The sequence below is a fragment of the Phoxinus phoxinus genome (assembly GCF_949152265.1).
Source record: "Phoxinus phoxinus genome assembly, chromosome: 9".
NCBI lineage: Eukaryota > Metazoa > Chordata > Actinopteri > Cypriniformes > Leuciscidae > Phoxinus > Phoxinus phoxinus.
The window spans coordinates 11,652,170-11,672,605 of record NC_136884.1 but is presented as its reverse complement, the minus strand read 5'-3'; the positions used below and the strand labels follow the sequence as shown (position 1 = coordinate 11,672,605).

General features: G+C 38.4%; 1 protein-coding gene across 9 annotated transcripts in view; it reads left to right on the top strand.

Annotated features, from left to right (window-relative positions):
* The window catches only part of anks1b (ankyrin repeat and sterile alpha motif domain containing 1B), a 153,333-nt gene that overhangs the window by 39,072 nt on the left and 93,825 nt on the right, over positions 1-20,436 (top strand). For 8 of the 9 annotated variants that reach the window (XM_079624187.1, XM_079624186.1, XM_079624188.1 and 5 more), the window contains exons 4-9: positions 7,628-7,924; positions 12,609-12,684; positions 13,482-13,583; positions 15,616-15,744; positions 17,312-17,493; positions 19,322-19,438. In XM_079624187.1, the coding sequence (XP_079480313.1) occupies positions 7,628-7,924; positions 12,609-12,684; positions 13,482-13,583; positions 15,616-15,744; positions 17,312-17,493; positions 19,322-19,438 (903 nt within the window). Of the gene's footprint in view, positions 1-7,627; positions 7,925-9,757; positions 9,939-12,608; positions 12,685-13,481; positions 13,584-15,615; positions 15,745-17,311; positions 17,494-19,321; positions 19,439-20,436 lie in introns of those variants that run through there. The other variant, XM_079624192.1, reaches the window with a different exon arrangement.

The following is a 20,436-nucleotide window of genomic DNA, read 5'->3' as shown; positions in this document are numbered from 1 at the left end:
CAGCAAAACCATTGTCAAGAAGATACTTTATCTCGGATTGCATTAATTCACGTTTGGTGGGGTTTAAACGGTAAGCATGCTGCTTAATCGGCGTATGATCTCCTACTTCAATGTCGTGAAATGCAGCAGTAGTACGAGAAGGCACATCTGAGAAGAGAGCATTGTGAGATTGTATTAGCTCACTTACGTCATTTCGAGACGAACTAGGCAGATATGACAGAAAGGATTCTAAATCTGCTAAAATTTGCGAATTCTGCAATCGCACGCCAGTTACAGGAATACTTCGTAGAGTCAAACCATCTTCGTCGGGACAACATGTCGCATGCACAGAAACAGAAGCTACCGGGACAATAGGGTTATTAGACTCTTTGTCATCGTCTCGCGTCACATAGGATTTTAACATATTAATATGACATAGGCGAGTCTTCCTTTTCCTGTCAGGAGTACATATCACATAGTCAGTTTCACTGAGCTTAGACTCGACAACATACGGACCATGGAAACGTGCTTGCAAAGCAGATCCCAAAATTGGGAGTAGAACTAAAACTTTGTCGCCTTTATCAAAACCACGGGCAACAGCCTTTTGATCAAAATGGGCTTTCATCTTCGCTTGAGTACACGATAGAGAGATACGAGCCAGATCACAAACTTTATGCAACCGCTCACGAAAGGAGCTCACATAATCCAGCACATTAGTAGGAATGGATTCCTTAGACATCCACTTTTCTTTCAAAAGCTTGAGCGGACCTCGGACAGTGTGTCCAAAAACCAAGTCTGCCGGACTGAAACCTAAGGATTCCTGTGTGGTTTCACGAATAGCAAACAATAGTAATGGTAAGCCTTCGTCCCATTCTTTCGCAGAATCAGCACAATAAGTACGTAACATAGACTTCAAAGTCTGGTGAAATCTTTCCAAAGCGCCTTGCGACTCTGGATGATAGGCGCTTGCCACATGATGCTTTACATTCAACTGCGTCAAAACCTGTTTAAACACCCTTGACATAAAATTAGACCCTTGATCGGTCTGTACTATTTTTGGTAACCCAAAAGTAGAAAAAAATTTAATCAAAGACCGCAAAACAACCTTAGTACTCAGAGAACGTAATGGCACAGCCTCTGGGAAACGAGTAGCAGTACACATCATCGTGAGTAAATATTTGTGCCCAGCTTTCGTCTTAGGCAACGGACCAACGCAATCTAATATGAGGTGTTCGAACGGTTCTCCCACAACGGGTATCGGACACAAAGGAGCAGGAGGAATCGTCTGGTTTGGCTTCCCAACGAGCTGACAGACGTGACAGGACCGACAGTATTTCGCTACATCCGATTTCAAGCCAGGCCAGAAAAAGTGTCTTAAAATGCGTTTATACGTCTTCGTGATGCCCAAATGACCCGAAAAATTATGGTCATGAGCCAAATTCAAAACGTGAGAACGCGAGTTTACAGGTACCACAATCTGATAAACTGAATTGCATTCAAATTCACAAACAATTGATGACCACTTGCGCATTAATAAGCCATCATCCCAGAAATAAGCAATAGGTCTCTCATCTAAATCATCTTTCTCCACCGCTGACATTCGACAACGAGCAAGAGAAACGTCCTGTTGTTGCTCAGTGATGAATGTTGCTCTGTCAATGAACAGTGACAGGTCAACTTCAGCACTCGAATGCGTGGACAGCGGCTTAGAGCGCTCCAGCACCTGAACATCAAAAGAATTAGGAGGTTCTTCAACAGGCTCAGTTAGATTCAAGAAACTATCGGAAAGACCTACTACATCTCCGAACTTACGAGCTTGCGCTCGCGTAACCGCGCACACAGGAAACACTGAAGGAAATTCAGAAGCCAAATCTTTTGAATTTTGAAGTTCATAAATCGGATCATTGATCACTTCGGGTAATGGCAAAACTTTTTCTCCGGCAAGATCATTGCCGAGGATCAGATCAATTCCTCTAATAGGCAACTGCGGACGTACGGCAACTTTAATAGGACCAGAAACTAGGTCCGACTTGATATGCACTAAATGCAAAGGTACTTCAAGTATTCCAAGCTCAATGCCTTGAACCAAGACATTAGAATTACACGACGAATCTTTTGAAAATGGTAACACACTATCAAGTATGAACGATTGAGCTGCTCCAGTGTCACGGAGAATCCGAATTGATTTTATCTCTTTTTGATCAACGAAAGACACTATACCCTCAGAAATAAATGGATCATAAACTGAATCAACCTTTTGTTCATCGAGGTTAATTTTCGATTTCACACGAACGAAACCAACACTTTTAGGATTGTCCCCTCTTAGTGACTGACTTTTCTTTTTCAGTACCGGACACACAGCGATCAAATGACCAAATTCGTGACAGTAGAAACATTCACGATTTTCTACTTGATTTGGAACCACGGTTTTCGAATATTTCACATTTTTACCCACACTAATTTGAGAATTTTCCCGACGATTAGGTGGAAAAAAATTGTTTTTGTGCGTCAGAACGAATTCATCTGCACAAACAGCAGCCTGTGAAAGTGTGGTCACTTTCTGATCATTTAGGTGAACCACAATTCTATCGGATAACGAATTCTTGAAATCTTCTAGTAATACCAATTCACGAAGTTTACCAAAATCACTTATCTTGCTGGATTGACACCACTTATCAAAAAGAGCTCCCTTGTCACGGGCGAACTCCACAAACGTCTGATTGGCAGCTTTTATATGACAACGAAACTTCTGACGATACGCTTCTGGGACTAATTCATAAGCTCTGAGCACAGACGCTTTTAATGCATCGTAGTCAAGACTCTCTTCAATTGACATAGAGGCACATACCTCCTGCGCTTTCCCAACCAACTTGCACTGAAGTAGAAGCGGCCAGATTTCCCTAGGCCAATGCAAGGCGGCAGCTATACGTTCAAACGCGTTAAAATAAGAGTCAACCTCGGATTCTCTAAACGTAGGAACCAATCGAATTTGTCTGCTAATGTCAAATTCATTTGAATTTGCAAAAGGTGACACATGAGAATCAACAGTAGGCCTATCAGGTGATACAGGAACTTTAAAAGTACTCACCGGCAAACGACGCGCGCCTTGGCTTTCCAGCTCGTACTGCTTCATCTTCAAAAGCTGTGTGTTATGCTCCTGCCGTTTAACTTCTAGATCAAGTTCTTTGAGCCTAACTGCCAATTTAAGATCCTCCGTGTTCAAACCTACAAGCGGATTAGCAGTAGCGTTTCCATCAACAGATTCCTCAAAAGTAGCTTCCGCACCCTGCACACCCGCTTCGGCATTTCGTAACTCTGGACTGGATTCAACTCCTTCTAAAATTCCAATCCTCACTAATTTTTCACGCAACGCTTCTCGAATTACCTCCTTTGTCCCAGCTCTTTGAATAGGTATATTAAAAAAGTCAGCCACCAAAAACAAGTCAGCTTTACGACATTTCTCCAATGCTTCAAAAGTAGGTGAAAGTCTAAAGGATTCAATGCTAAACTCCATTATATAACTATTTCCAACCCCTTTACACAAGTAAAAACTGCCAATCAGAAACAACAATAAATGCATTTAGCAAATAGTGTACTCACCAGCAAGATATTCTAACAAATTTTCCCCGGAGACAGAAGAAAAAAAAAAAAAGAAGAAAACATCAAATGAGCAAACAAAATATGGCCTAAAGAACAAACAAAAAAAATGAATAAAAAGCAGCGGACGAGCCCCCATTTATTACGATCTGTCTAGGTTAAATCGTAAAAAGAATAATAGACATGACTCCCACTCCCAGTCGTCAGACCAAAAGAAACCAATGAGTCCGACGTTTCGGTAAGAAAAACGATAAACGTTTTATTAGAAAATATATGAAAAAACAAACACACGTAAAATGTAAATATCTCCAAAGTAACAAACCAGTGGGTGTAAAATCTTCAGGAAGACCCAAGGCCCAAAATAACAAACAAAACGGATAATAAACAAAATATCAAAACTAACTTCCCTCAAAGTATCCAAAATCAAAATCCAACGAATTTCCCTAAATACACTAACAAAACAGAACGAACGGGATTTCAAAGAAAAGGGCAGGTCAACCCTACAAAAACACCATCACTGAAAATAACAGAAACATAACATAAGCAAACTCAGGAAAAATGATCTGACGGCTGGAGAGGAGACAGGAGAAGTGCGACCGGCCCGGAATCGCAACAGCTCGCCTTCAGAAGCCGGAAGCATTCCTTTAAGCCCGCGGTAACCAAAGGGGTGGAGCCATCTCACAGCTGATCAGTATTATCCTGCTTGGAACAAATGAAAGAAAAACGAAAGAGACAAAACAAAACACAACAAAGTATACAAACAATATACAATCAAAACAGTATACGGAGTTACATAATTCCGTAACAATTAAGGAAAGCTAATTTACTTAAAGAGCACTGATAACATTCAGCTAAGTGAGCAGGTTCTGGAAAGGATAGTTCACCTGAAAATGAAAGTTCTGTCATCATTTACTCACCCCCATGTCTTTCTAAACCTGTATTACTTTCTCTCTTAGAGCACAAACGGTTCATTTATGTTAGTGCACTAGAGCAAGTTATTTTGTAAGTACATATAAAGAGGCTATTGGTGTGTCCATTTGTGGATTGATGCCTGATTTATCGACCAATTACAGAGAGGCAGAAAGTGCTTTAATTAAATTATTTTGTGTGTTTACTTCGCTATACATTGGGGGACAAATCTGTCCGCAGAGGTGAGCTAATTCTAATGAAACCTTCCTTTGGGAAAAAGAAGTTAAATTAAATCAGGATGTTGCTATTCTGTAGCATTTAGTTTAATTTTATATTAACGCTGATATGATACGATATAATATAAAAAGAAACACTACCATTCAAACATTTGAGGTCTACTATTTTTTATGTTTCTGAAGGAAGTCTCTTATGCTCATCTAAGCTGCATTTATTTTATTAAAAAACATGCAGTAAAAACAGTAATGTTGTGAAATATCCTTCTAATTTAAAATAACTGAGTCCTATTTGAATTTATTTAAAAATGTATTTTATTCCTGTGATGGCAAAGCTGAAATTTTGAGCATGAGTACTTCTGACTTCAGTCACATGATCCTTTAGAAATCATTCTAATATGCTGTAATACAGTATTTATTTGGAAATTGGAATAGAAAACTTTTGTAACATTATAAATGTATTTTCTGTCACATTTGATCAATTTAATGTGTCCGTGGTCAATAAAAGTATTTTTTAACAATCCCAAAAGTTTGAACAGTAGTGTAATATGTTTAAAAATACTGTTATGTTAAAAACAATAGATCTATAGATAGCTAAGTTGTGTGTTTAAACATATGGGCATAGATGCTTAGTGAATGTGTGTGTGTGTGTGTGTGTGTGTGTGTGTGTGTGTGTGTGTGTGTGTGTGTGTGTGTGTGTGTGTGTGTGTGTGTGTGTGTGTGTGTGTGTGTGTGTGTGTGTGTGTGTGTGTGTGTGTGTGTGTGTGTGTGTGTGTGTGTGTGTGTGTGTGTGTGTGAAAATGGCTAGTTTTGTGCGTTACTCAGGAATGTTTTGTTTTCTGGCTGGGAGGACGAAAGGTTACACCATTTTCTCTGACTCCAGATTCTATGAGCCCACAAGAGACGGCCCTCTGAATTCCTCTATTCTCTCTCTCTCACACACACACACACACACACACACACACACACACACACAGACACACACACAGAGCCAGCGTTTGCCAGATGTGTTTGTGAGTCTGGTGTCAGACCCGCCGTGTTAACACTCACCCATTTCTCCTCACAGTTCCGGATTTAGATCCACCTTATTGGTCAAGTTGCACCGAGAGGCTCTCGAATCTCAATCGATTTTTTTTGAATGGAGAATATCCTGTGTTTTTCCATGGGTGCTCGACCATCCCCGGCACCTATGCTTCCTGCCTTAGCCAAACAAGCGTACAGTATGAGAGAATAAGTTGAACCATGTGTCTTATAGTTCAATGGTCACTTCTGGACCCAGCTTCCTGTGTATGAAATGGCACGGTGACTTATATAAAGGAATATTCCGGGCACAAAAAGTAATTTCCACTTGTCTCTCATTTTCTTAAAAAAAAAACAAAGCAGCAAAAATCTGGGTTACAGTGAGACACTTAAATGGGAGTTTATTTGTGGCAATCAACTTTAAACGCTGTCTATTGAGCTTAACTTAATATAACCCGGATATATTCCTTTAATTCTATAATATTGGCTCAAGAAACGAATCCACATTAAACTGCTCTGGATTGTACAGGATAGCCGAGACTAATGCGCTCATCCACACCTCCTCTATCCTCCCGTGGGCTGTACTGTCTGTCTGTACATCTGCTTTAGTGCTCCGCTAAGAGACGAGACTCACGGGGTCCTCATCTGTGAACAAAAACACTTTTGTTGAGCCTGTTTGTCTATTTTATACTTTAATTATGTGTTTTGTGTCGTCTAAAGTGCTGATCGCTCTAGATACACCGTCACTATTATGTGTCATTTCATTTATTGAATGTGATTGCCTGTTCTTCCGTTGTTTTATCATGACAGCCCATCTTGGAAATGAACCAATAGGGTGTGAACAGTATGGAGTGGGAAAGCGACCCGCTGTCTCTCTGGATATTGCGTTGTCTGGCCGACATACAGATGCACAATGGGGGCTGCGCTTATAGATGCAGGAAATTGCCGTGTGTGTTTGGTGTTCAAGGCCAAAAAAGGGAGATTAAAGGAAGAAAGGCAGGACAGAAAAATACGAGTGAGCGATAGAGAGAGTGAGAGAAATCTGTGTGCAGTATCAGGTCTGTTTCTTTGTGCTGCTTCAGGGACTGGGAGTCTCTTATCATCATTTTCAATCATGTCTGGCTAATTAAAGAACCCATTTGCTTGAAATAAGTCATTGCAGTTAAAGCGGCCGCTCTCTCTCGCTGCAGCTGTCTTGTTTATTGCCAGACTTGCAAGAATGCTCCTTCTGTCTTCATGCTACAGACATAACCGCTCATTTTTTGGAGGTTTGTTGGAAACACCCGTTTAAACACACAAACACAAACACATATATAGTCAAGAGAACAAGTGTGATGTGCAGTAGTGGCAGTAGAGGGTGCTGTTATGTTACAATAGGGTTATGGCCTGTTTGTCATGCGCAGTTCCAGTTTCATTATTGGATGATATTCTCGATACACTTGTAGGTTTACAGATTTGAACAAACCTCTAAAGGTGAATCCCGAGCCATATATATTTGGATATCTAGCCATATATTTTGACTTGTGTCACTAAAAACACCTAGCACCCACTCAACACTGCCATTAGATCTATCATTTCATCATTATATGATGACAACATGACAGCTAATGCATTCAGATGTGTCACTTAAGTAAAAATAACTAGCATTCATGTGATAGAGGGGTCCAATCAGGATGTGCATCTTTGCTGCTGTGTATCGTCTTGCGTGTAAAAAAAGCCTGACAATAGCCTGCAGGCAGTTGCATTGTATTATTATGGGAGATATTTAGGGCAGTGAGTGATTGACAGTGAGTTGTCACGGTTAAATGACAGCTCATGTTTGGATAATGGATGCTTCATAATGAATTTATTACACGCTGTCTGTCTCTCCTTGTCTCTCTCTGATGTAGAACCTTGAGAAGGAGACGGCTCTGCACTGTGCGGCTCAGTACGGTCACTCCGAGGTGGTCCGCGTTTTGCTGCAGGAGCTGACGGACCCGAGCATGAGGAACAGTCGCGGGGAAACACCGCTGGACCTGGCCGCCATGTACGGCCGCCTGCAGGTGGTCTGCATGCTGCTGACCGCCCACCCCAACCTCATGAGCTGCAATACACGCAAACATACGCCTCTTCACCTGGCCGCACGGAATGGCCATTACACTACCGTTCGAGTGTTGCTGGAGGCCGACATGGACGTTAACACACAGGTCAGTGCGTGAACAGGATATCCTCTTCCTCTTGAACTCATGTTACAAACACTTTTTTTCTCCAGCTATCAGTTCTGTCATGACAACTCTCGGAGTTTGGCATGGAAATTAGTATTAATGCATTTGGTCTTGGCGGAATAGATCTGCTACACTGCTGCTATTATTGCTGCAGAGCGAGGACAGAACTGGCTACTGCCAATACACATGACATGGCAGCTACTGTACAAAATAGTATACATGAATCACCCTTGTAACAGATATATACAGGTGGAGCTGGGGGAGGTGGAGGGTTTCTAAATGCGCACTGCGAACTGCTACAGCAAACATAGCGAGAATTGAAATGTTGAGCAGCGAGCTCATTGGCTACCAATCAGCTGTGCCCTATAGATAATGATGTAATTACAATTAGATTGGGTTAAGGAATTATGAGCCTGCGCCATCTAGAGTTTTATAACAGAACTTTGTATTTGTCATGCTCGTGTGTGTGAGAGAGAGAGAGAGAGAGAGAGAGAGAGAGAGAGAGAGAGTGAGAGTGAGAGTGTGAGTGTGAATGGTTTAAGGGCTCAAATGGATGAATAATTCATCTAGCTATGAGAGTAAGTGAAACGCAGTAGAGGAACACTCTGTTCTCAATCCAGGGTTTCCTCAGGCTTCCCTGGTGTGTGTTTACTTATGTTATACTTTAGGGACAAATTTTATATCAAGAAATGACCTAAATCGTACAAACCTTCCCTTTGGGAACACTTGAGGACATCTGGGAATGGCCCCTCAATTGTAAAAACAATTCATTACTAAAAGGTAAAAGGAAAAATAAATAATTAAAAAACAACAATTTAGGATTAGACATAGAGAATTGTAAATGTATCATTGTTTGTATGAAAAAATATTTCTGTGTATGAAAGGTTCTCATTACGGTAATATAAGGTTTTTGTCGGTGTTCTTGTTAGATATGTGGCTGTCAAACTAATATGCTGTTTGTATAGAAACTGCATTTTTTAATTTTGTGCATGTGTGTGATGTAATAATGCCGCCGTGTGTGTTCTTGGTTGGGCTGTTTGTATGCAAACGGTCTCTTTAGGCGTGTGTGTGTGTGTGTGTGAGACGGAAAGCTGCTGAATTGTCTGTTTTAATGGTTCCGCGTTGTGTGTGTGTGTGTGTGTGTGTGTGTGTGTGTGTGTGTGTGTGTGTGTGTGTGTGAGAGAGGATGATCAGAGGAAGCTTTGATCTCAGAAAGCATGGATTCCCCTTCCTCTGTCCCTCTCTGTCTCCCTGTCTCAATGAAAGATACAGTATTATTTGAACATTCGTATTTTTAACCCTGTAAAGTGCAACAAAGAGTGCTAACCAGACATGTTACGATTTGTCTGTTCACTGTGAATGAGAACTGATGTTTAATGTTTTATACACATTTATGATAAGCAGAATTTTGTACAAATGAATGGTGCCGTAGATGAGGAAAAACACAACAAAAATATATAACGACATTTATTCCCAGGTTAACATAGGATGTTGGATCACAGGAGTGAATCTTTTATGATGCGTATTTCTCTAGTCTTCCATCTTCTTTCCTCCTCTGAGAAAGACACTGTCAGTGCGTAACTTGCAAGAACATTCAGCTGTAGGAGAACAGTGAGGAAGAGAGATGAAGGCAATCTTTTCACCGCTTTTCAATTCCTGGAAGCACAGTGAGAGTGAATCGATTTCCTCCTCTTGGTGACATCAATAGCTAATCACCATGGGAAACCGGACAGGAAGTGGTCCTCATTCAGAGGAGGGGGTCCCACTTCCTGTCCCGTTGTGGGTGCACTCGCTGCTCATCCCGAACAGCACAGAATTCTCAGTTTAAACATTCAGGAGAACAATGCGCTCTGCAGTTTTTACCATGCTCATTCAGGATTAAGCCTCATTCACAACATTTTAGTCGTTCTGGACTATTCAGTGATCTGGACTGGACTTTAACCTCAGGTTCAAGGATGAATGTCTTATCTGCGACTATTTTGTGGGTTTTCTCTGAGTAAGTAATCACAGTGGATCTGAGCTCTGTATGTGTTTAAAGGCGAAACTTTATGTAAGCTTTACGTTTGTATCCTCAGATTTACTGGGTTTAAGTCTAAAAAATTGTACCATTAAATTGTCACTGGGGCAATACCCTCAAACACACGCTTTTGTGCCGTATCTACATCTAAAGAATGCATATTAGTACCCAAGGACTCACAATATTTAGGGTTCCTAAAGGTACACAATATTTCCACAGTGTGCCAGCACTACATTTATAGTCTTCTTTTTATGTAACCTCATGTGTGTGTTTGCCTCATTTTCAACTTCTCTCTAAGAACTTTCTGCAGACTCGTGGGCGTTCACAGGATGCGTTCTTGTGATCAAGAACAATACGACCGCCCCGACTGAATGGAACAGAACTTGAGACACAAGCTTCTTCCATTCACACAGAACTTGTTTTCGCATTTAAAAACTCAAGACACAGGGTTTTGGAATAGAAGAAACACAATGTCTCGAGATGCGTTTTTTAAAAGTTGAACTACTTTTAACTTGAGTGACACATTTTTAGAACGCCGCGCGAGAAGCTGCAAAAGACACAAAACGCGAGTGAAAATGGCGATGAGTGCAGTGTAATGTAATAACATATTCTACTGTATAGGGTGCATATCAGAAAACAATACTCAATTGATTTAAATGGGGATGATACATCCCTAGATCCTATATATAAAAATTGTAATTGGTATGAAAACGAAAAATGTCTTTGTTTTTGCTGCAAGACTCTGTGACGTAGACATCTGTTGACCAATGAGACCATCCCAAAAGCGGTTCCAGTTCAGAAATTTGCAGTGCTCTCACTTGATTTGAAATTGACCCAGAAAATTGGCTATATACCAAATCAGATTTTGAGCATTCCTACCTGCCAAACATCCCAGAGCCCACAATACTATACAGCGGCCAAAGACGTTCATTAGACATGTACGTGATTTTTTTTTTTAAAAGCACATAGGGATGGTAAGAATGTTACAATGTTACAAAGACTTAAACTTAACATGATCTATCAGGACTATTAAGAAAAAAAAAATTTAATGCCATTAGTACTATTTCTAGACAAAAACAGTGCCTAATTTTGCTTTAGTTTTGGCTCTCCCAGACTGCTTTGCAGAAGGTCAGTGCTGTTTTCGCAGCAATATGAGGTGCAGGATTAAGTGTTACAGTGAGTCCCTGTAGTTCTTGTTTAATGTGTATTGTAGTGCTGTGTTGAAAAAATCGATTCACCAATTCTGAATCGATTTTCATATTAATTTCTAAAGATCGATCCGTAACTCAGAGGATCGATTTAATAACAGGCCTACATTTTCCCCATAAACACACCGAGACATGGCGACCGGCGGCGCTGCTAATGCGGTTTCTCTGAATCCACTTGTTGACAAGAGAGGAGGAAAGAGCCGTTCATAGCGCGTTTTTTGCGCGTGCAAATTCGTTTTCTAAGCGCGCCTCTGTTCATGGTTGCATAGCAACGACAGACGCAAGGGGAAAGCACGCGCTTGTGATGAGGAGAAAGCGGTGCAAACTGCGCTCTCCATGATGACAAGGAAGTATCATCAAATAATTAATTGATTTCTAGCCCTTGCATTAGCTTTACTACTAGATATATTAATTGAGATGAGAAATAAAAAGCCGCCCTGTACAGCTATGGTCAGCTGTTCGGCCGAGCTTTCCATGTTGTTACGGAAAGACCGCTGGTTTTTGTCACATGACCTGTTGAGATGCATTGAAGTGCTTCTCACTGAATTTGCACGCGCATAAAACGCGATATGTGAACGGCCCCTAAAGTGGTATCGTGTGCGGTTGTATCTAGTTTAAAAGGCCTTCTAAATATGAACGAAGTTTTGGATTAAATAAAAGGACAGTCAAGTCAAATAAAACACGTTTTATCTCCTGTTTAGTTGGTAACACTACATTAAGATACCATTCATTAACATTAATGCCTTATCTAACATCAATACATTGAGTGAACAATACATTTTTACAACATTAATGTATGTTTGTGAATGTTATTTAATACAAAAACTTGATTGTTCATGAACAATAAAAACTTTTGATTTTAAAAAAGATTGGATCAGATCGGATCGAATCGAATCGAATCGAATAATGATAATCGATTCAAGATCTTGAGAATCGGAATCGAATCGATTCTTGAAATTTGAATCGATACCCAGCACTAGTGTATTGCATCATCACATCTTGCACTTGTCTTGAGTTGTACAGATACCTCTGTACTAATGAAGGCCTGAGAGGGCCAATTTGATTTGGGATCGTTTTCGGTCTCCCGGTGGCCTATTAAAATGACCACACTCACCAGTGCAAGAAGCTCTCGTAATCTGTCTCGACTGCCGTTCGGTCTAATTTGCCCGTTCCTTTCCCTCTCAAGCTCCCGTCAGTCAGCCTCATAAATTCACAGCGCCATTGTAGTTAATTGTAGTACACTGAATAAATGTTTCCAGAGCTAAATTGGGTGTAGTTAAGTACTTCACAGTGAGCGTGATATAAAATACCCTGCCAGTCGCCCCAGTAGACAGCTGATAGACTGCAAGTAGTAATGACGCCGTAGTGTATTACTGCCGTTTACTTCTTTATGCGAGGCGTTTAGGCTTCAAATATTGACTTCAAATCTTTCTGTCTCTAGACAGAGAAAGGAAGCGCTCTCCACGAAGCCGCTCTCTTCGGAAAGATGGATGTAGTTCAGCTACTGCTTGACTCAGGTATGTCTTGGGGAAGTGTATGTGTGTGGGGTTAGGATGGGGATGTTGCACGGCCATGGTTTGTTTAAACTACTTGTGCGACCTGTGACCTAACAGCTTCCCTGTCAGTGTGCCAGCTGTGCAACAGGAACTGGAGATTGCGGATCTTGTTAAATAAGGAAAGGGCGGTGTAACCACTCTGTCATAGTTTTATTGTTATGGAATGTTTTATTTTGGGAAAATTGTTTAATGGGTTTATGAGAAGAAGTCTGGATTTTTCTATTGTATCATTTCCATTAAAAATAAAATAAATATTACAAATATTTAATAATATTTACCGTAATTTATATGAATATTTTTGTTAAAACAAAAAGTAAACTGGTTGAAAACTAAACTGAAACTTTAAATGTGGTGCAAAAATTCAAATGAATTCTTTCATATTTTCTTTCATATCAGTTTTCATATTTAAATGAATATCCCAAGCTTCACTTTGGATCATGTTCACTGTGTTCTGTCAAAAAGCACCTCTTAATTAAACAAGACGCAGCCATCTAATTGACTAACCACCGTTCTCTTGTTGTATTTTCTTATTAAGTGTCGTGCCATTATAGGCAGATGGAACAGTTTTGTGGTGTTGCTTTCTCAGGAATATAAAAAAATTAAAATATATTAAAATATAAACTAAAAGTAATACACAAACTAGTTTTTTAAACAAAAAAATTAACGAAAAAGATACAAATTAAGAAAAATTAAAGAAACCAAAAATCAAATACAAAATTAACCTTTTTTCTTCTTCTTTTTCTATTTTTTTTTCTCAGGGATTGATGCCAACATAAGAGATTGTCAGGGAAGAACTGCTCTAGACGTACTGAGAGAACATCCGTCTCAGAAATCACAACAAATTGCTTCTCTCATACAAGGTAAAGCATTTGCCAGACTTACTTGCACACGCATTTTAAAGCAAACAAAAAAGCCCTTAAACAGACAAGCACACTCACACACACACGTGCACAAGCTGATGAGAGATCGTGTTCCTGGTGGAGATCAGAAGGCGGATGCTTGCAGATTGATAAAGTTCGTTCCAGGAAGTTTGTGTTAGATTGAGAACAATGGTTGTTTAGTGCGTGTGAGAAATCCTTGTTCCTTGAAATATTTGATGCCAAAATACCAACAATACTGAATCTTTACTCATTTTGTTGAGGTATGTATGTAGGCATGTGCCGGTATCACTTTTTCATGCTGCGATTAATTGAGAGAGCATTTATCACGGTATACGGTATTATCACGATATTGTAATTTTACAAGAGAAACAGGATAAAAAAAGAAACAAACTTAAGTTTTGTCCTTTTAGTAACTTTAATAACTTTTTAATGAACTAAAAGTAACTCAAACATTTAAATACAAATAAATATAAATAAAACATGCTGTTCAGACAGAGAATACAAGCAAAGTACATTTTCGTTTTTTATTTGTTAGATTAAAAATAATCCAAATTCCAACTTTTAACTACATGCTTCTGTCATTCAATACTAGATTTTAGTAATGGAAAACACGAGCTTAAGCTTGTACTCTCTTGTAAACATCTATAAACATAATTTACTCACACAGTCACACTGTGATGGTGTTTATTTTTTTATTATTATTATTATTCTGCCTAACTTCCATTATTAATTACATAACTTTTAGCTGAATATTGCATTTTTGTTGATAAAATACGAGACGCGAACTTAAGTGTTACAAGTGGAGTTCATGCTAACTCTTAACTCTTCTTCTAAAACTGTCTTCGATCAGCAATCCCTCTGCATTTTTTTGGAACCCAAAATATTTCCAAACATCTAACTTTACCCTTTTTGAAGGGGGATAAATTGTCGGCAGCGTTCCTCCTTCCGCCATTCTTCTTCTTCATGTGAGAATTTGAATGCGGCGTCTGTGGCCGCCGTGGCGCGCACTGCGTGCAGTGTGATTCTTCATGTGACGTGAACACTGTTTACATCCGGGTGCGCTCACGTGTTCTGCGCAGCATATACGCAGTGTTTGTTCAAGCGGTTGATGGAAAATAAGCTATAATGCACGTTCTAAAAATAAAAATTCGGATCTATTATTTTTTACGGTATTTTGAAGTGCCCACGATAACAATATCGTGTATATTCATTATCGTGATTTATCGAATTACCGAAAATCGGCACATGTCTATATGTATGAGATCTTGGAGTTATTACATGTTTATTACTTTGTTATACACATATTATTACTACTTTAGGCCATTTTCGGTATTATAATATCTTGGATGATTCTGAAGTCTGATTCCATCTTCCTTCATACACTGATCCTACTTAACTCATTCTTTCCAGCAGAGTTTATCATACAGCACATTGGGTGTTTGAACCCAATGTTCCATCTCTGCTTTCAAAAACACACCCTCGTAAAATAATAAGATGTGGTTATCTTGTTTTGAAATTAAATTCATTTTAGCTCTCTTGTTGTTTCCACTTTATTCCCAGCGTTATACATTTCTGAGGGTTGTGAAACTGGGAGTTTAGGACTGTTACTGTTCGAAAATGTCGTCTTTGGACACGTGAAGTCTAAATCACTCTTCATCCTATAGGACAGAGGCAACATTAAAGTTCTCCTCCCTGTCTCTGTGTGGTCAATGAACCCCGAATCCCCAGAGTGAAGGAATCTCAAACTCACGCTTGCTGTGGTTTTATAATCTACAGTCTTTGACGGGAGTCTGAAACTATTATTGTTTTCATGGTTATCATGTGGCTTGTGCAGCCTATATTTTTTTAGAGCTGCAATTACAGCAGCACATTTTGGTTTTTACCAACCGAGGGTGCTTTTGTTTTTAAACAACAAGATGCTGTCCTAAAACTGAGCAAACTGACACGTCAATGTACTTGTGTGGTTGTATTTATCTGTGCACTGTAAATGAATTTATCTCTGTCTCTCTAGATTATATGATGTCAGATTGTGACAGAGGGAATTTCCATGAAGATTTAGCACGGCAGCGCCCAATACCAATACCAACGCCACGCACATCAATACCCTCACCTGTGCCCTCCCCGTCTCTGCGGCATAAAAGTATGTGTGATTGAATGTATTAAGAACATTGCAGTTTTCACTGATCTGGCAATCAAAACCATCATACAATAATTCATTTAATAAACTAGCTAAAATAGAATAGCTAAATACACTATTTTAACACTTAAATTAAAAGTTCATGTTTAAAAGTAGACAGACTCATCCAAATGCTTACGGCTCATCACGACTGCTGTCACTTTCATGTATTTTAGTGTGCAGTGCGACACTCAGTGGTCAAGGGATAGTATTACAGCACATTGTCTTCTGCTTTGTTTTTTTCCCTAGCAAATATTTTACTGTTTAATCCTATGTTTGAATGCCTAAATCACTTAAATATTGCTTTTAATTAAGAATAATCTTATTTTGCTGAGTATTTTGATAACAGGAACACAAATAGTGACATAAATGAGTATGTTTTGAGTCGTGGATGTTCATTATGAAGAAAGTGCAGTCAGCAGCGCCCCCAGTGGTCAGTTGTTGCAGCGCAGTCTCACTCATTCCCTTTGTACTCTTTCTAAATAACTGCTGGATGTGCGTCTTTCGTTTCAGCTGGAGTAGCATTTTGGTAAGGATAACAGGTAAATCCGAGAGTCTGCCAACCACAAAATGACTGTTAGCACACATCAGCACACACTGAGTCGGTGGCAGAAAACAAGCATTTGTCCCTGATTAAATATCGAAAAACAGACAAGAGAATAAAAATAAATAGGTCGGCTCTCGCGATGAATGCTCTGTAAGTAAACATTTATTTAAAAGCCCTAACAGAGAAATTTGATGTGCTTTTGGTAGAATGATACATTCCATAAATGCATACAATTTAAAATGTATTTTATTATATTGTGCTAATTTGACGTGACAAAACTGTACTGGTAACACTTTACAATAAGGTTCATTAGTTAACAGTAGTTAACTACATTAGTTAACATGAACTAATAATGAACTGCACTTATTCAGCATTTTTTTTAAAATCTTTGTTATAATGTTAATTTCAACATTTACTAATACTTTATAAAAATCTTGTTAGCATTAGTTAATGCCCTGTGAACTAACATGAACAAACAATGTATTTTTTACAACAGCTGTATTTTTATTATTAACGTTAACAAAGATGAACAAAAACAGTAACAAATGTATTGCTCATGGGAAGTTCATGTTAGTCAATACATTAACTAATGTTTAATAAATGAACCTTATTGTAAAGTGTTACCACTGTACTTTTTATTTCTGAAGTGTTTGCACTATTGCACACAGCGTTTTGTAAGTAATAGTAATAAACAAAATGTTATATACAGTAAGTAGTAGAAAATAAAAGAATATAAATATGAAATACAGTAAAATTATATATATATATATATATATAATTGTAAACATTTATATTTATATATATATATATTTAACTAAGAAATAATAACCTTAAAATAAAAAGTTTAAATAAAATAAAAAGAACAATTTTAAATAAAAAGAAAAATAATTCCTCTGTTTCACCATAAACTCAGTACTTTTTAATTCATTAAAATTCATAGTTTGAAATTGAATTCTCTCTCCCTCTTTCTCCTTCCCTTTGTAGATGATGCAGTAACAGGGGAGTTGTCCAAGTTGCTGAATGAAATAAAGAGCTGCCGTGATAAGGATTGCTCCTTTGAGGAGCTTTGTCAGACCATCTCTTCTCACTCTCAGTCCATGGAGAGCTTCGGCAGTGGGCGGCTGTCTGACGAGGAACGCAACGGCACTCTCACTCGAATAAACAAGGTGTGCTTGAGAAGAATATACAATACAGTTTGTGGCTTTTTGGTGGTTTTTGAACAGGTTTTACACAATGATTAGAAACGTTTAATCATGAATACGCCCCTCTAAAATATCAAAAATAGTTTTGTTTTCCAAGAAAATGAAATCAGTCACGTCAATCGATCAATATCAAGATTCAAGAGATCCTAATGAGATTTTCACTGTTGATGCAGTATCTCACTCTGGCCAGCAGAGGGAACACACAACTAAACACTGGGTGCAGTGCTGGGTATCCCTTCAATTTATATAATCTCATAAATATATATTTATAGCTCTAAACAGCCCCAGATTTAATCACTGACGTTATTTAACACAAACAGAATCTTATTTTTGATGTGGGTTCATCACACTGCTGGCTGAGGGAGGTCATTTTACTTTATTTAAGGGACAGGTAATCTGTGCATTAGGAAAGTGTGCACTGGAACGTTAAGCAATGGTTATTTGCTGAAGATCTGTCGCAGTGACCACTGGATCACGGTATACTCCACTGCGTTTGTTTGATCGATACAATTAAACGCGTTTGTGTCGGGTCAATCGATCAAAGACTGCAGAGCCCAGATAAACAAGCAAAGACACGCACGCACACAAACACTCTTCCGATCGATTCCAGTCACATGTCAAAAACTCCCAAGACTTGACTGAAGGGGTTAGAGTGCTTTCCAGCATCTATAAATGGGGTCTGGGAACATTTTACAGTCCATACATGCAGTCAGACAACAATATTTTCATTTTTAAAAATTAAAAATGTATTGTTTTGCTTATGTCAAAGGAACTATTCAGCTATTTTTTCCTTGCCTATTTACATTGACATTTATGCATTTGGCAGTTTCTTTTATCCAGTGCAACTTACATTGCTTTCAAGGTACACGTTTACCCCTTTTTTTAGTTCTTACTTTTCCTGGGAATCTAACCCATGAACTACTGAATGAGATACAGGAAAGCAAATATTTGAAGCACATGATCATTGTTTCACATCAGTATCATACACAAATGAAATACACATCACGTTTGTATATGATACTTGTATGTTTTAGTTTTTGGGGCTCAACACGACTAGGAATGTGTTTCTACGTGAGTTCTGGAGTTACAAAAAAGCTTAGGAAAAGAATCAGACAAAATGGGTCATTGAGAGTCACATGTTTAAATCATGAGTCATGTTTTAAAAAGTCTAAATGTCACAGAAAAAACGTCTAAAAGTCTCAGACAAGCAAAGCAAGTGTTCATGTTGGACTATAGAGTGAAACCGAGAAAGACACTTATCAAAAGTCCTATCAAAGTAAGTCAGTTCACATTTGTACAGAACTACGGAGCCCCTAAAGGGACATGGTGAAGGAAAAAAGAATGAGATGGAAATTATTTGTCAATGCTTTTCCACTCTCTCGCAACTGTTTTGCGTTTCCCCAAAAAACTTTAAGTCCACTCGCAAAATGTTTGTGTTACACCGATAAATTGTGTTCGCTCGCAAAGAACACACTGTTTTTTTTTTTTTTTTTGCGAGCGAACAAGTTGGTTCAAGTGTCTGTACATAACAGTTCCTACCTACTTGAATGAGGAATGTCCAAAACAGTTTTTCAAGATTGTTTCAATTACGAATCGGCAATAAAATCGAACAAAAGTTTAGTCCAAATGTAGCTTATTTGGCTCCAAAAGGGCTAATCTAGACTGAATTCCTCTAACAAAATGCTGATTCGCTCATTTAGGTGTAAGGCTAAACCTTTTAGGATTTCTCCCATTCGTTTCTCTCTGGATTGTCTTTATGTAACTGTATGTATCTCTGTCCACCTGGCTGTAGCGTCCCACACCCCCGTTGCCCCCGGCGATGGAAGAGGAGGAAAAGAGCTGTGGACCATCAGGCCTGTGGGAGGCGCTCACTCCTTGCAACGGCTGCAGAAACCTGGGCTTTTCTCAGGTACACACAGTCTCACACTTCCTTTCTTTACTGTGCAGCCACAGACTCCTTAGTGGATAAAGAATTTTTTAAAGAAATAAATGTATCAATCATGTTTGGGGTAATTACAAGTAACGCGAGTTATGTAATCAGATTACTTTTTCAAGTAACTAGTAAAGTTACTTTTTCAAATAAGTAGCACAATTTATTTAGTTTTATGTTTGTTTATTGACTGACTTCTCTCCTGTCTCCATGTTGAGAGAAATCAGGATGAGTGCAGAGGCGTTGTGTGCGCTGTGTGAACATGATGGATATTGTATTGTTCTAGATTAAATGTGAGCATACTCATCTCACTTGCACAAAAACTGATTCAGTAATCCTCAAAATGAATAAAAACAGTAAACTGCAAACTTTATTTCTATTACGCAAACCTGCAATAATTAAAATATGTTAATTAACACACATGCTTTATGTATTTAATCTCACTTTATTAACCAGTGTCTTTGCTGATGATCTTTGATGATCCAATTCAACCATACGAATAAGCAAAAATGACTTTAGCTAAACTTTAGCTATCACATTTGTATTTTCTTTTAGCCTTATTCGTTTATCTTTTGGTGTGAACGGACCTTTACATTGGCCAAAAATATAACTTTATTCTGTTATTAAAAAACAAACAAGCAAGTTCAACCCAGGTGAGAAAATGTAACGGAGAAGTAACGTAACATCACTTTTAAAAGTAACTTTCCCTAACATTGGTCATAAAGTAGTCTCATTATGTCTCATCATCTATCTCATTATGAATTGATTTATATTTCTTATTTTACAAATACAATTTTATATTTTATATTAATATTATTAACTATGAAAACAAAGTAAAGTATGATGCATTCTTATTTTTTGTATTTTTGTTTGAGATTTTATTTAAATTTCTTTCACAAAAATAATTGGTGGACCCCTAAATGGGAATTAAAGATCCCTATTGTAAAGTTTTATATTCATATTGATTTATTTATATT